Source organism: Eriocheir sinensis, chromosome 12 (genome assembly GCF_024679095.1).
Source record: "Eriocheir sinensis breed Jianghai 21 chromosome 12, ASM2467909v1, whole genome shotgun sequence".
NCBI classification, from domain to species: domain Eukaryota; kingdom Metazoa; phylum Arthropoda; class Malacostraca; order Decapoda; family Varunidae; genus Eriocheir; species Eriocheir sinensis.
In genome coordinates, this window is record NC_066520.1 from 21,507,537 (window position 1) to 21,520,129 (window position 12,593).

At 44.3% G+C, this 12,593-nt stretch overlaps 1 protein-coding gene and 1 long non-coding RNA gene across 4 annotated transcripts in view; both read left to right on the forward strand.

Annotated features, from left to right (window-relative positions):
- Positions 1-63: 63 nt before the first annotated feature.
- Positions 64-12,593, forward strand: part of LOC126997620 (uncharacterized) — a 60,209-nt gene continuing 47,679 nt past the window's right edge. The window contains exons 1-2 of the long non-coding RNA XR_007752221.1: positions 64-158; positions 830-910. This is a non-coding gene — a long non-coding RNA (uncharacterized LOC126997620). The remainder of the gene's footprint in view (positions 159-829; positions 911-12,593) is intronic.
- LOC126997616 (uncharacterized) overlaps positions 2,911-12,593 on the forward strand; it is a 49,428-nt gene continuing 39,745 nt past the window's right edge. Inside the window, exon 1 of one of the 3 annotated variants that reach the window (XM_050858803.1) lies at positions 2,911-2,964. In XM_050858803.1, coding sequence (XP_050714760.1) covers positions 2,926-2,964 — 39 coding nt within the window. In that variant the 5' untranslated portion in view covers positions 2,911-2,925. Of the gene's footprint in view, positions 2,965-6,324; positions 6,352-9,203; positions 9,975-12,593 lie in introns of those variants that run through there. The other 2 variants (XM_050858805.1, XM_050858802.1) reach the window with 2 other exon arrangements.

Consider the following 12,593-nt stretch of genomic DNA (forward strand, 5'->3'; position numbering starts at 1 on the left):
AATTATTGGTGTTTTTTTGGCAACAGTGATGGGCCAGACACCGGTAAATACGATCGAGGCTCTTGAGTACGATAATGTGGCAACGGTGGCGCGGAGTCTTTGTTGTTTGTTTATTGACTAAGTGTGGAGGCGACTGCTGATTCTGCTCTGTTGTTAAGGTGAGTTGATAGTTGTCTTGGTAATCAGGCTCACAGCAGAGGAGGAGCCAGTTGTTTAACCAATGAATTCGTCTGTAAAGAGAGAAAAAGCACAGTATAGGAAAATTTCACCCCAAAGACAGAAAGAAGTAAGGATATCATCAGACCAAGGACCTGAGCCTCCCGAGTTGAATTCTCCAGCAGCAGGGAGGAGTATGGGGCAGCTCTGATACTACTCCCATAGACAAGATAAATGCAAGTAAACTGCTTAACAAAATACTATATTCATGGCCGTTCTATCTTGGGGGGGGGGATGCTAGGGGGCCTATAGCTCCCCCAATGTTTTCTATATCGGTCTCAAAATGCCCTTTATAGTGCTTACTTTAAAAAGAAGAAGAAAAATCCGCACCTAGGCATACTCGCTTCATTCGCCCTCCCCCCCCACCCCATGAACCTACGATGCCTTGTAGCCTCCCGAAAATCTGCTGAAATTATGGGCTTTATATTACAATCCTGCAGGAACACAATAACTGAAATCACCTCCTGTGTCTTGTTAGTACTGGGGTGCAATCAGGTTCTCAGCAGCTGACATTCTTTTGGGGACATATGATGGATGTGGTATAAAGCTATTTTGTTGTTATAATTTTTTTATATGATTGTGTGCATTATAATAAAATGCGTTACTGTTTCAGGCAAGTACTTTGGGTGCCTCATCGTTTGACATCTCTGGGGGACCTTGGCAGCATATCACATACACACTGTACTGTGATAAGGTTAGTGAATTGAGATGTTCTTTGTTTGGTTAGTTATTTGGCACAGTTAGGATAGCAACCTCTGGCTTGCTTTTCAGGTACATTTATTTTTATAGTGGCAATTTTTCAGATGTTTCATGCTTCATTAATTTTCTATTACTACAGTGATGCCAGAAGCTCTGCCAAAGGGATAAAGATAATGATATCATCACTCCATAACTCAGGTGAAGTGGCAGGAGGCTTTTATCAAAAAAGATTCTAAGGTGTTCAGACACAAATATCTAATGTTAGTTTGGTGCCACACAACCATGGCAGTTGTGGGGCCAACATCTTATACATCAATTAATCAATCAAATGTGGAGTTGTTGGTTGTCACTTGAAATATATTGCTTTATGTACACACACACACACACACACACACACACACACACACACACACACACACACACACACACTCACACATGGAGTTCCATAGTGTAGCATGCTTGCCTCACAACCAAGTGGTCTCGGGGTGGACTCCTTGGCTGAGTGGAGACAGATGGGGTAAAAGTAAAGTAGGGGCAAATGCTAAAGCTTGCCTTGGTGCTTCTCTCTATCACATTGCCCCTTGAAACTATGGTGGGAAATAACCCATTACATTTCACAGGACCAGTCTCCTTTGATTCATCCCTCCCTTCCACCCAGCAGTGAATGGGTACCATGAGTCAGTCTTGTATGTGTATGTTTGTGTGTGCTGTTTTACTTTTCCATGATACTATGTAGTAACACAAAATTTTGTATACATAAAAAAATAATGTATATACCCACAACTCAACATTCGATTGATTGATTGATTAATGGGTGTAGTATATGGTCTGGACCCCACAATTGTCATGGTACATGTGTGTGAACATCTTGGAGGCTTTCTTCATAAATGGCTGCTGCCACTGCACTTGAGGAATGAAGGTGATGAGATCCATTGTTCATCCATTTGGAGAAGCTTCTAGCATCACTGTATTTTATTTTTATAGTAAGAGGAAATGGGATATCTGAAAAAACAAAGTTACAAAAGTTTGTGTACCTGAAAGGCAAGCCAGAGGTTAACATCCTAGCTGTGCCTAAGCCTGTTCCTAACTCAGCAAGCAATACCTTTATCTTCATTATCACAGTATTTAGCACTGCCACATGCCTGCTTAGCTGGAGTCGGCATTCACAGATTATGCAAGTAATAGGTCGCAAGTCAGTCTCCTGTAATAATTGCTGGTTATCACAGTCATTCCAGCCTTTGTAGACACCTGTTACTGATGGCATCAGTTATCCACTTCAAGTCACTTTTCAGTGTCCATGTCTCACAGCCATAGATGACAGGGAGCACAAGTGACTTGAAGATCCTGATCTTTGCCCTTCTGCTAGGTATTGACAATACCATATACTCGTGCTGAGCGAGTCCATAACACTGGAGGCCTAGCCAATTCGCAATAAGACTTCTAGACAAGATCTGCCGTTGTTCGGCATTATGCTACCATGATATGGGAAATTTTCCAAAATATCAATTTCCCTGCCACGTGCATGAAAAGACAGACTGCTTCATCTTGCAAGTCTCCAAACACCTGCACCTTGGTTTTAGCCCAAGAGACTTGAAGTCCCAAGGGCTTTGCCTCCTCATGCAGTTTCTTGAGAGCCATCACCAGAATCTCCAGCGACTCTGCAGAAGAAAAGCAAGACTTATAATGAGAAGAGAACAGAAGCAAGACTTTTATTTGAGCAGAGAAGAGGAGCATACAAGAATATAAAAATATAGGTATGTTTGCTTTTGTTAAGGAACTCTGTGTTTATTTTTTTGCTAATACTTTGTATGCCTCATTCCTTATATCCCTTATTTCATAACTCATTTGAAAAAATCATTGAACTCTTAAAGGCTAATTAGGAATGCCTTGACATATTATTGCTGAAGTGGATCTGTTCGGCTAGATTTCTTACTTTCTTACAATTTTCAGAGCTCAGAGGGTTGAAGAGAAGTTATGTATTGTCGTTGAGCCACTCATCTTTGGAAACGGATGCAGCTATGCACAAGAAAGACAGTGAAATTCAGAAGGGTAAGTGTTAGTAGCCAGTAAAATTGGTTCAGTAATTTTTAGTTGTCTTTCAGGGAAGTGTGATTTAGAAAGTGGTTTAACAGATTCTCCCTCGTTATATTAAGTTCACCAAAAGAGTACTGACATGCTCCCTACTAAATGGAAGGCGAGGGAGTTATCAGTGTTGTGGATCACCCAGGGATGAAATACTAGCTTTTGAAACTATTGGGTCAGTACCTTGCTATCATTTCACTGTATACCTTGAAAACCATTGAGTGCCAATGATTGAGCGGTACACCATATATGTCACAGTAATTCCCAGAGAGAGAGAGAGAGAGAGAGAGAGAGAGAGAGAGAGAGAGAGAGAGAGAGAGAGAGACGAAAGGGGAAAAGACTAACATATATCGGTACCATAATGTTTCTCTTGCGTCACGTGGAATCAGCTATAATAGGCACGCAATTATTATTTTTCTTGACATTCATGCATGTAGCAACGAAAGGTGCGGATACGGATACGGATGCCTCACATAATACTTTTAGATAGGAACAGGACACTGGTAACCACTTTAACCTTTTTGTGTTAGTTTTTTTCCTCCTCATCGCCATCATCATCAATTTTCTTCATTTTTCCGTCATGATCATCGTCTCTTCTCTTTCCGTGACTGAATATTCCAACCAATGAGTCAGTCAGTCTTCCCTCTTCTTACAAAAAGTTCAGTTCAAAGCTACGTTGAAACCGCACTGTCATTTCATCAGCGGGTCGTTTTATGCCCCTCACTGTCTAGGACTACACTAAGGTCGTCTACATGTTTTAAGTCTCGCTGCCCTTCCCCGCCGTCTGGACACTTTCTCGTGGAGAGGCATTAAAATGAGCAGGCAACGAGACAGGGGAAGTCCCTCTTGCGTTTCACAAGCGAGGGGAGAAGAAGAATCAGGCCCAGCAGGCGTGATAGGGTGCATCCACCTCATCCCGGTACTTGCCCTCACACTTGCACTCGTATAGCAACAATGATAATTATGAGGATAGTAATAGTAGTCACAGTTAGTAGTACGTGTGATGATAAAAACCGTACTACTACTATTGTAATCAATGATAATAATAGCTATAACAAGAAAGGTTCGGCGACGCAGTTACAAAAGCAAACCCCACTTCGTATTTAGGAATGATATTATTGGAGTAATGCAAACTGAAGGATGTGTGCGGAGTAATATTGAGATGGAGAAGCTATTTTGGACTGCTAAGGCAAGGAGATAAACAGACGTACTAAAAAAGGAATAAATCACTAATATAATGAATAGGTGAAGTTTAACATGAAATCAAGAAGAAAAATATGACGATGTAAACGAAATAGGAGCTAAGTGTATTGGGAGAGCAGAGCGTCGGTGATCAGGGAAGGGTTGGAGATATAAAAGAGTACAGAAGTAAAATTTAAATAGGAATAAGATGCACAGAGAAGAGAAGAGCGTGACGAGAGAGGAGGGTGGGTATGTTACAAAAGCAACTGGAAGCGTGTAACGATGTGTGGGGAAAGCAAGCCCAAGGGGGAGAATTTATCAAAGGAACAGAGTGCAATCACTGTATTCCACTACCCCCACTTGTCTACGTGTAGGGGAAAATTCCCTTATTATTTTCCTCGTGTGTTCTGACGTCTGGACTCAGCTTTGTCTTAGGATTGACTTTCCTTTTAACTCCTCTACGTTGTATTCCCCTGCACGTGCCTCCCCTGTTGTGTCGTCCATTGGTTTTGTCATCCCGTCGCTTGCTTTGTTTATTTCGTTCCGAGGTCGTGCTTATGCATCTTCTCGTTTCTTGTGTCCGTTTCTTTGCACTGTGCGATGTTCTTTTTTGGTGACAGTCTCGCGTTTTCTTGATTTTGCAATGCCCGATTTTTCTTTTTCGTTTCAATGCTGACGTGATTTTTTTTCTTTTGCCTTTGTTGTTGGAAGTCTAGAAAATGGTGTCGTGTGTGTGTGTGTGTGTGAGCTCGCCTTCCCAGGGAGTCTTGGTAAAGCCCCGCCTGTGAAAGGCTTACTGGTTGTTGTCGTTATTGTTGCTAGTGGTGGTGGTGGTGTGGTTCGGTTTTAACTAGTATATATATATAAATATATATGCTATCGTAACCGAGGAACCCCCGACTTAACGTACTTCCTCCACCGGACCGCCTAGGTCTTGGTTCCTGGGGATAATCACCCCGTTCAGCACTGACGTCGTCCTTTATCAAGGCTCTCTTGTCAAACCTTTACCAAAAAAATAAATAAATAAATAAATAAATAGCTGGCAGCTCGCTTACTCGCTTAGCCTCAACCATGCAGTTCCAACCCCGCGGAACGGAGACATCGCCAGCCTCTTTTACAGTGACCCAGTTTTACTTCAAGCATTGTCCCCATGACCCATTTGAAAGGCTTTTAAGAATACCAAAAGCGTCTGAATTTAGTGGGGTATATATTTGTGAAGAAACGGCGACCCAGCATCGGGCGGTGAAGATCGGCTTAGTTAGACCGCAGCCTCCCACTCTGTAGGCTTCAATTCAATACGCGTCTCTTCAGCATTTATACGTACTAATATAACTTGTACAGCCTACGATTGATTGCTTCACTCCAATTTATATCAACTTACCTTTAATACCTTAGTCTCCCTCAGTTCTTTTACGTTTTCTATTGTCACCCATGGTAGACTATCCTGTCCCCGATTGGACACAGTTTCGCTTAGTTATCTCACCCAATTAAGATTATACCGTACCCATTGATAGGCGCCGCAGGTCAGTGTGGAGGGTGTGCGCTTAGTAGCCTTAGTCCTATTAGGCATTGTTGATTATATACGATAAAGATGTTTTACATGTATATTTCGGCGTCTAAGGTGTTTGGGGACTGCTGAACATGCCCCCATGCAATGGTTCGTCCGCCAGAGACCCTTCAGCGTTTAGTCTTTGTGTAGACCATCAGCGCTTCATTGATTATCCACTTGCCTAGATACGGTTAATGTCGACATTAATATGATGATGGTGATGCTGTGTGTGTGTGTGTGTGTGTGTGTAAAGGGAATTGAGGAGAAAAAAGAGGGATTCTCTCTTAACACGGGGAAGAAGGTAAAAGTTAAGAGAGGTCAGTAACTCAACCCGGGAAGGCCCTGCCACCCATTTTTTCATCCAACCACTCACAATGAAACTCCTCAAAGTCCCCAACCAGTGAGCAGTCACCAAGCTACTGCGATACAGCCAATCACAGGCTACCTCCCCCTCTTCGCTGGCCAATAGAAACCAGCGAAAGCGTCTCTTTCACCCATTCTACCGGAGACTGTGGGGAACCTCGCAGAAGTAGCTGTAAGTCAAGGATTCATTTTCTGTCTGGGAGTGTTCGTGCGTGTGCGACTGCCTGGCTGGCTGGCCGGGTGACTGAATGACTGCCGCTGTGAGTAACCAACCTTGTTAATTAGAATGCTTGACAACCTAAAGAACCGCAAATTTAGTCATCGTCACACTTGAAGAGCGCAGTTAATTGTTTTCCCCTCTATGTCCCGTCACTCGTCACCACTCTTGTGCTTATTATCCTTTCAACACTATATGACTAATTGAACACTTTCGTGGAATCCGTAACCACATCAGCTCCCTCCTTTCCCATTCCTGCCATACGTAGTGCTGTGTCGCAATCGCCGCGATGAAACATTTTCCTACTATTCTGCGTCCTCATGTCACCCTTTTCGTCAGGACCCAAGCACACACATGGAAAGCCTGTATATGTTAAGGTCACAGTCTTCGTATTAGGTTGCTGACGAATGTCGTTTCACACTGAGTAATTCCCGGATCATATCAATGACACATGACATCAGTAAATTGCAGCAGGGGTCTTTTCACCAGCCAAACACAGAATAGAATAGAATGGAATTGAGATCACGTCGCTCAGCTTCAGCTTCATGATTAGAAATGAGTCATCTTTGCTTTTCATGATGCTAAACACGGACAACTATTGGTTAAGGTTATATATAGAACAGTCATGGGATAGAGCTAGCTGCGTCAAGTTCACTGAATAATGCTCGAATTTCATCAGTCTTGCATCTAAATAACATCAAAGGCCTTCCATGGTGCTTCTAGTCACAGAGCAGCTATTATGGCAAAATTCGAGTCCTTCCATACGGTTAGGGGTGAGTGCTGGTACTTTTAGTCAGCAGTGGTTGAATATAATCAATCTCACGTCAGTAAAAAAAATCAACAGAGGTCTCTTCAGTATGTTATTCTGTACTACTACATATAGAGCTATGGGAGAGTACCGCTTATCGATAAATAGTGACGCTTGAACGGTCTAGTATCATCAGATCATATAGCTTCATTACCATCTCTAAATCGGCATGGCACTCGCGTTTTGTCCAACACACCCATACGGCGTTTGACAGGATTGGGAGGTGAACAAACAGCTTCAGTCTTCCTCAACCCATATCAAAGGGTTGAAAGAAAACGGCGAAACGGCGTCAAAAAAACTGACTCGCCATCAGGCCGCTTCATCCTATCCACCCACCACCTCTGCCACCCACGCCAAGGTCACTATCAGGTATCTGCATGGCAAGAAGGAAGGTGGACGTGAAGGAGGAAGAGGAGAGTGGGTGGATGGATGGGTGGTCAGAGTAGGAAGAGATGTGGCGAGTGGCGTATTGAAGGAAACATTATGCAGAAGTAGTTGTTGCTGGAGGGGATAGTGATGTTTTTGCTTATCCCTTTAACTGTGGTGTGTGTGTGTGTGTGTGTGAGAGAGAGAGAGAGAGAGAGAGAGAGAGAGAGAGAGAGAGAGAGAGACCTACTTCATTAGTGCGCGATAACATTGTGCGACAACAAAACAATGCACGTAACAGGCATAATGTAGGAAAATAGAACAAAATATAAAAGAGGAGAGGGGGAGTCCCCGAGCGACCGTGTGTGTGTGTGTGTGTGTGTGTGTGTGTGTGTGTGTGTGTGTGTGTGTGTGTGTGTGTGTGTCACTTTCACATTCTACGCCGTTCACGCACACAACACAAAGTCCGTCACTCTTGTTTGTCTTCCTAGCATAAAGCCTTGTGCCATGGTTACGGACAGTCGCTGTGAGCCGCACGGTTAAGTGAGTGGAGTGTTGAGCGAAGTGGTGCTATTTCATGCGATGGGTTGGATTACGTGGCGGCGGGTTGCAAGAGTTTAAGAGCGCAACTACCTTTATTGACGCTGGATGTGGCTTTTTCTCGCCGCCGTTCATGTTTGTCATGTCTCCAAGGTTATAATGCGTACGGAGCAGAGAATGTGCAAGGTAATGTTGTGGGATGAATAGGTAAAGCGCCTCCCTGTCAGTGCTTTTCCCGCCGTTTTTAGGGGCAAAGTTAAATAAAAACAGACCTTGGCCATTCAGTTGCCTAGACGGGTATTTTCGAGCCCCATGGAGCACCGCTGCCCACGAGTAGTGAGGAGTCAGTGTCATGCTTACCCCACCATGAGGTAAGGAAAGGGATGAAGGAAGTATTGGCATTAAGATTTGGAAGGTCAGATATGCTCTCTTGTTGCGTTCGTCGTGCAGAATGTGTGCAACAATGTGGCGAGCTGTGGTATCTTTATAGGGGAATTACCGTTTGCTTGGCGGACAGAAGAATCATTTCAGTAAGTTTGCTCACCTTACGAAGAGACGATTCTTTGGCTATACGAGCTATGCAGGGAGGCCAGTTCCATATGTCATAGTTCAATGACACAGCGTATTTTAGTAGAGGAAATAGGTGATGAAAAGTAGTGTTGCATCTCCGGATTATTGTCTCTTCAGTGTCCTTTAAACAGACACTCGCCCTTCACCTTCACCAACCAGTTGTGTGGAAGAAAAGGATTCCTTGTGAAGAACCATCACTTTGTTGTTCGTTTTAAGAAGGAAAATAAATTAAGGCGGAAACGTGAGTGCGTCACAGAAGGTGTTGCGAGACCGTCCTATGACCGTGTGAGCGGCACCACCACGCGGTGCTTGAGGGCGGGGGCGTGGTGGTGATGCAGCAGATGCTATGTAGCAACAGGGTCCACTAGGTGTTTCCTGCATGGCGAGGCGAGACAGAACATTGGCACGGCCACAGCACACACGTACCATGACGACCAGGCGATTCAGTGGCGTGCCACAGCGCCTGACAACTCGGCATTAAACTCCGAGGCCTCGTGTTAGGGTGTGGCTTGCGACTACTGGTTGGAAAGAGTGTGTTCTTGTATTTTGTTCAGTGCTTGCATCGTGCATTCGCAGGGCACACCTCCCACTTCGCCTCCACTCCTCGGCGCGGCGTCCTTGTCGTCATGGCGACCAGCGGTGGCCATCAGGTGTGTCAGGATGGAGCGGGTTCTCACGTGACGGGCGGCGAGGATCTAATAACATTCTCATCTTCATCGTCATCTTTGTCAACGGCTTCTTCATCCTCATTGCCTTCATCGTTAACGTCATCCTCTACATGGGATGATTTTGCTAAATGCAACTACTTTACCCTCCGTCGTTCTTGTGAGTCAGTCTGCCCTCACACTAGACCCAGCGGCTCCACGTCGCCTCCTGCTCGTCTGGCCTCACCCCTGGGTGGTGACGGTGGGGCCAGGCGCCACGGAGCCGTGACCCTCACCCCGACACCCCGGATGCCCGTGCCGCCCCTTCCCCAGCCCTTACCTGCGACACTGGTTATGTCGTGCTCTGGAGTGAACAGTTTAGTGGGAACTGGCGACGGGGAGCGTCGGGGTAGTCGTTGTGGTGCTTCTGTGAGGGAGGAAGGGAGGTTTCTGAACGGTGCTAGCAAAGTGAACACCCTCCCACGTGCCTCAGCTCCATCACCCACCCCAAATACGTTTATTAGCTCCCGGAAGAGTATCTCACCTGTTCCCAGGATGTCGTCACATACATCCTCCCTCCCAAGTCGGTCTCGTGTCCCACCTCCTGGGGGTGACGCTGTCCCTCACAACCCGGGACCAGGGCCAGGGCCTTGTTCCGTTACATGCCCCAACAACTTCTCCAGGCTCTCCAAGGAGCTCAGTGAGACCAAAGACCAGCTCTTTGCCCTGTCTGTCCAAGTAAGTTCTAGTGTCAGGCATGTGACGGGTAGGTGATGGCAATGCAAGGTCGATTAGATCTTGGCTTATTCAAACCAAAACTCATTTGGATCTAATTCTGCTCAATCTGGTTAATTTGATTCGGACTTTTGTCTTATATTTAACATATTTCCAATATATAACATCTTTGCAACTAAAACCTAAACTAGTTAGTAACCTGACGTACCCAGCTAAATGATTCCATACCTTCACCAAATCAGTTAACTATAGTATTTCTACGAGAAACTGGCGGGTGGGGTAGTGGCGGCCGCGGGATCAGCCCCGCCCAACACCTTGCCGCACACTCTCAACACCTCTCGCTTCCTCTCATATGTCAGCTATTTACTACCTTTAAATGAATTTAATTAAATAATTGGATAATCCAATAAGGTCATATAGTGTTCAGATTGTTTCGTTTTTAGGATAATAACAAAGATTGTGTATAAATACCACGACACTTGACAACGTTGGAATACAACATTGGAATACAACGTTGTCAAGTGTCATGTATGGGGGGGCTCCACTCATACAGCTCTCCTGGACAGAGTGGAGTCTAAGGCTCTTCGTCTCATCAGGTCTCCTCCTCTTGCTGATAGTCTTCTACCTCTTAAATTCCGCTGCCATGTTGCCTCTCTTTCTATCTTCTATCGATATTTTCATGATGACTGCTCTTCTGAACTTGCTAACTGCATGCCTCCCCCCCTCCCGCGGCCCCGCTGCACTCGACTGTTCACTCTAACCCATCCCTATACTGTCCAAACCCCTTATGCAAGAGTTAATCAGCATCTTCACTCTTTCATCACTTACACTGGTAAACTCTGGAACTACCTTCCTTCGTCTGTATTTCCTCCTGCCTATGACTTGTCCTCTTTCAAGAAGTGTGTATCAAATAATATATATATATATATATATATATATATATATATATATATATATATATATATATATATATATATATATATATATATATATATATATATATATATATATATATATATATATATATATATATATAATTTTTGTTGCCCTTTTGTTGTAAAAAAAAAAAGTGCGGGGTGGGGCTGACCCCGCAGCCGCCACTACCCCACCCGCCAGTTTCTCGTGCAAATACTATAGCTCTACTACATCAAAGTGATTAAAAGACATGTGATCCGAACTCGACAGGAAGTGGTCTGAACCAGGCGCATGGGTGGCCAAACAGGCGCTGCGAAGTGATTACCGATTCTAATGTTTTGCATAAGTTACACCTCTTCAGGAATGATTAATGATGCTATTAAAGGAAGGCAGCTCTCAAGAGATTCATTTGATTCTGTCACGCCAAATTAAATTCATTTATGAGAAATTAAACTCGATGAGAGAAAAAACGCAACAACAATACCTTTTTTTTTTTTTTTTTTTGTGTGTGTGTGTGTTTCGACCTTACCTTCTAGTCACCCCCTACCGAGAGAGCCCGTCCGTCCCTTTTACCCTTGATTTACGTAACCCGTGGCGCCAGGCAGGGAGGGGAGAGGGGCACCAGAGGGCGTAAAAATCTAAGCTTCCTCCTCCTCCTTTTCCTTCTCCTAAACTCTTTCTCCTTCTACTATCGGAACACCTCACCTCTGACTCAGGAGAGAGTACTCTAAAGTCGAACGTGCGGCCCGGGAATCGAATCATGAGCACACAAACACATACACACACACACATGACCAAACACTTACACGTGGACAGGAAAGTGGTGGTAAACTTTTCCTAGTTTCCTTGAGTGAACTCTACATCACCATCATCACCAGTACCACTGATGTGTAATAATAATATGTAAATCAGGGGACGTGTAAAGAATCATAATGACGCTGTAAATTATGAGTAAGCATAAAATATATAAATACATGAATAAACGACTCGGTAAGTGTAAAATGATGGCGTTGAATCATTACATTATCCGTGACTGAAGGCATGTAAAAATATAAGATAGTGACAATTCAAATAATAAAAAAAATACATGAAGTTCTTTGGGTGACATTAGCCTCTAAAAACTCAAAAGATTAAGCGAAATTGAAAACTGAGGGCGTTAAACGATCAGAACAGAGTCATTAACATGCTATACTCACCTCCATTATACCGGCCCTCTCCTCCTTCTCTCTCTCTCTCCCTTCACAACATAGCCAAGGACACACCCCACCTGCCTTCCCTGCCATCGCTCCTTCCATCCTACCCTCATGCCTAACCAAGGACACTTCCCTTCCTGTTCCTGCGTTTCTCCCGCTACACTTCTGCCTTTGAGGAATACCCTAAAGAGATTGCCTCACCGTTCGCACAATTCTCATATCTTTCCTAACTTCTCCCCATTGCTTCATTCTTGTCGTTCATTCCTGATGTCATCTTTTCCTATTGTTTTTTTCTACCTTTCTTGGATGGTCATGTCGCTAGTTTCTGTCTTTGTTATGTTTTAGGGAAGACTCACTCATTCCTTCCTGCCTGTCTGTTTCTCTTCGTGACCCCTGCTCCCGTCTGTCAGAGTAAGAGTTAGCGAAGGTCGAAAAAAAAAAAAACGCCCAGGGAAGGTAAGGGAGCAGTGTTTCCAAGGAGGTAAATCACTGGAGCCGACACTCACGTGACACC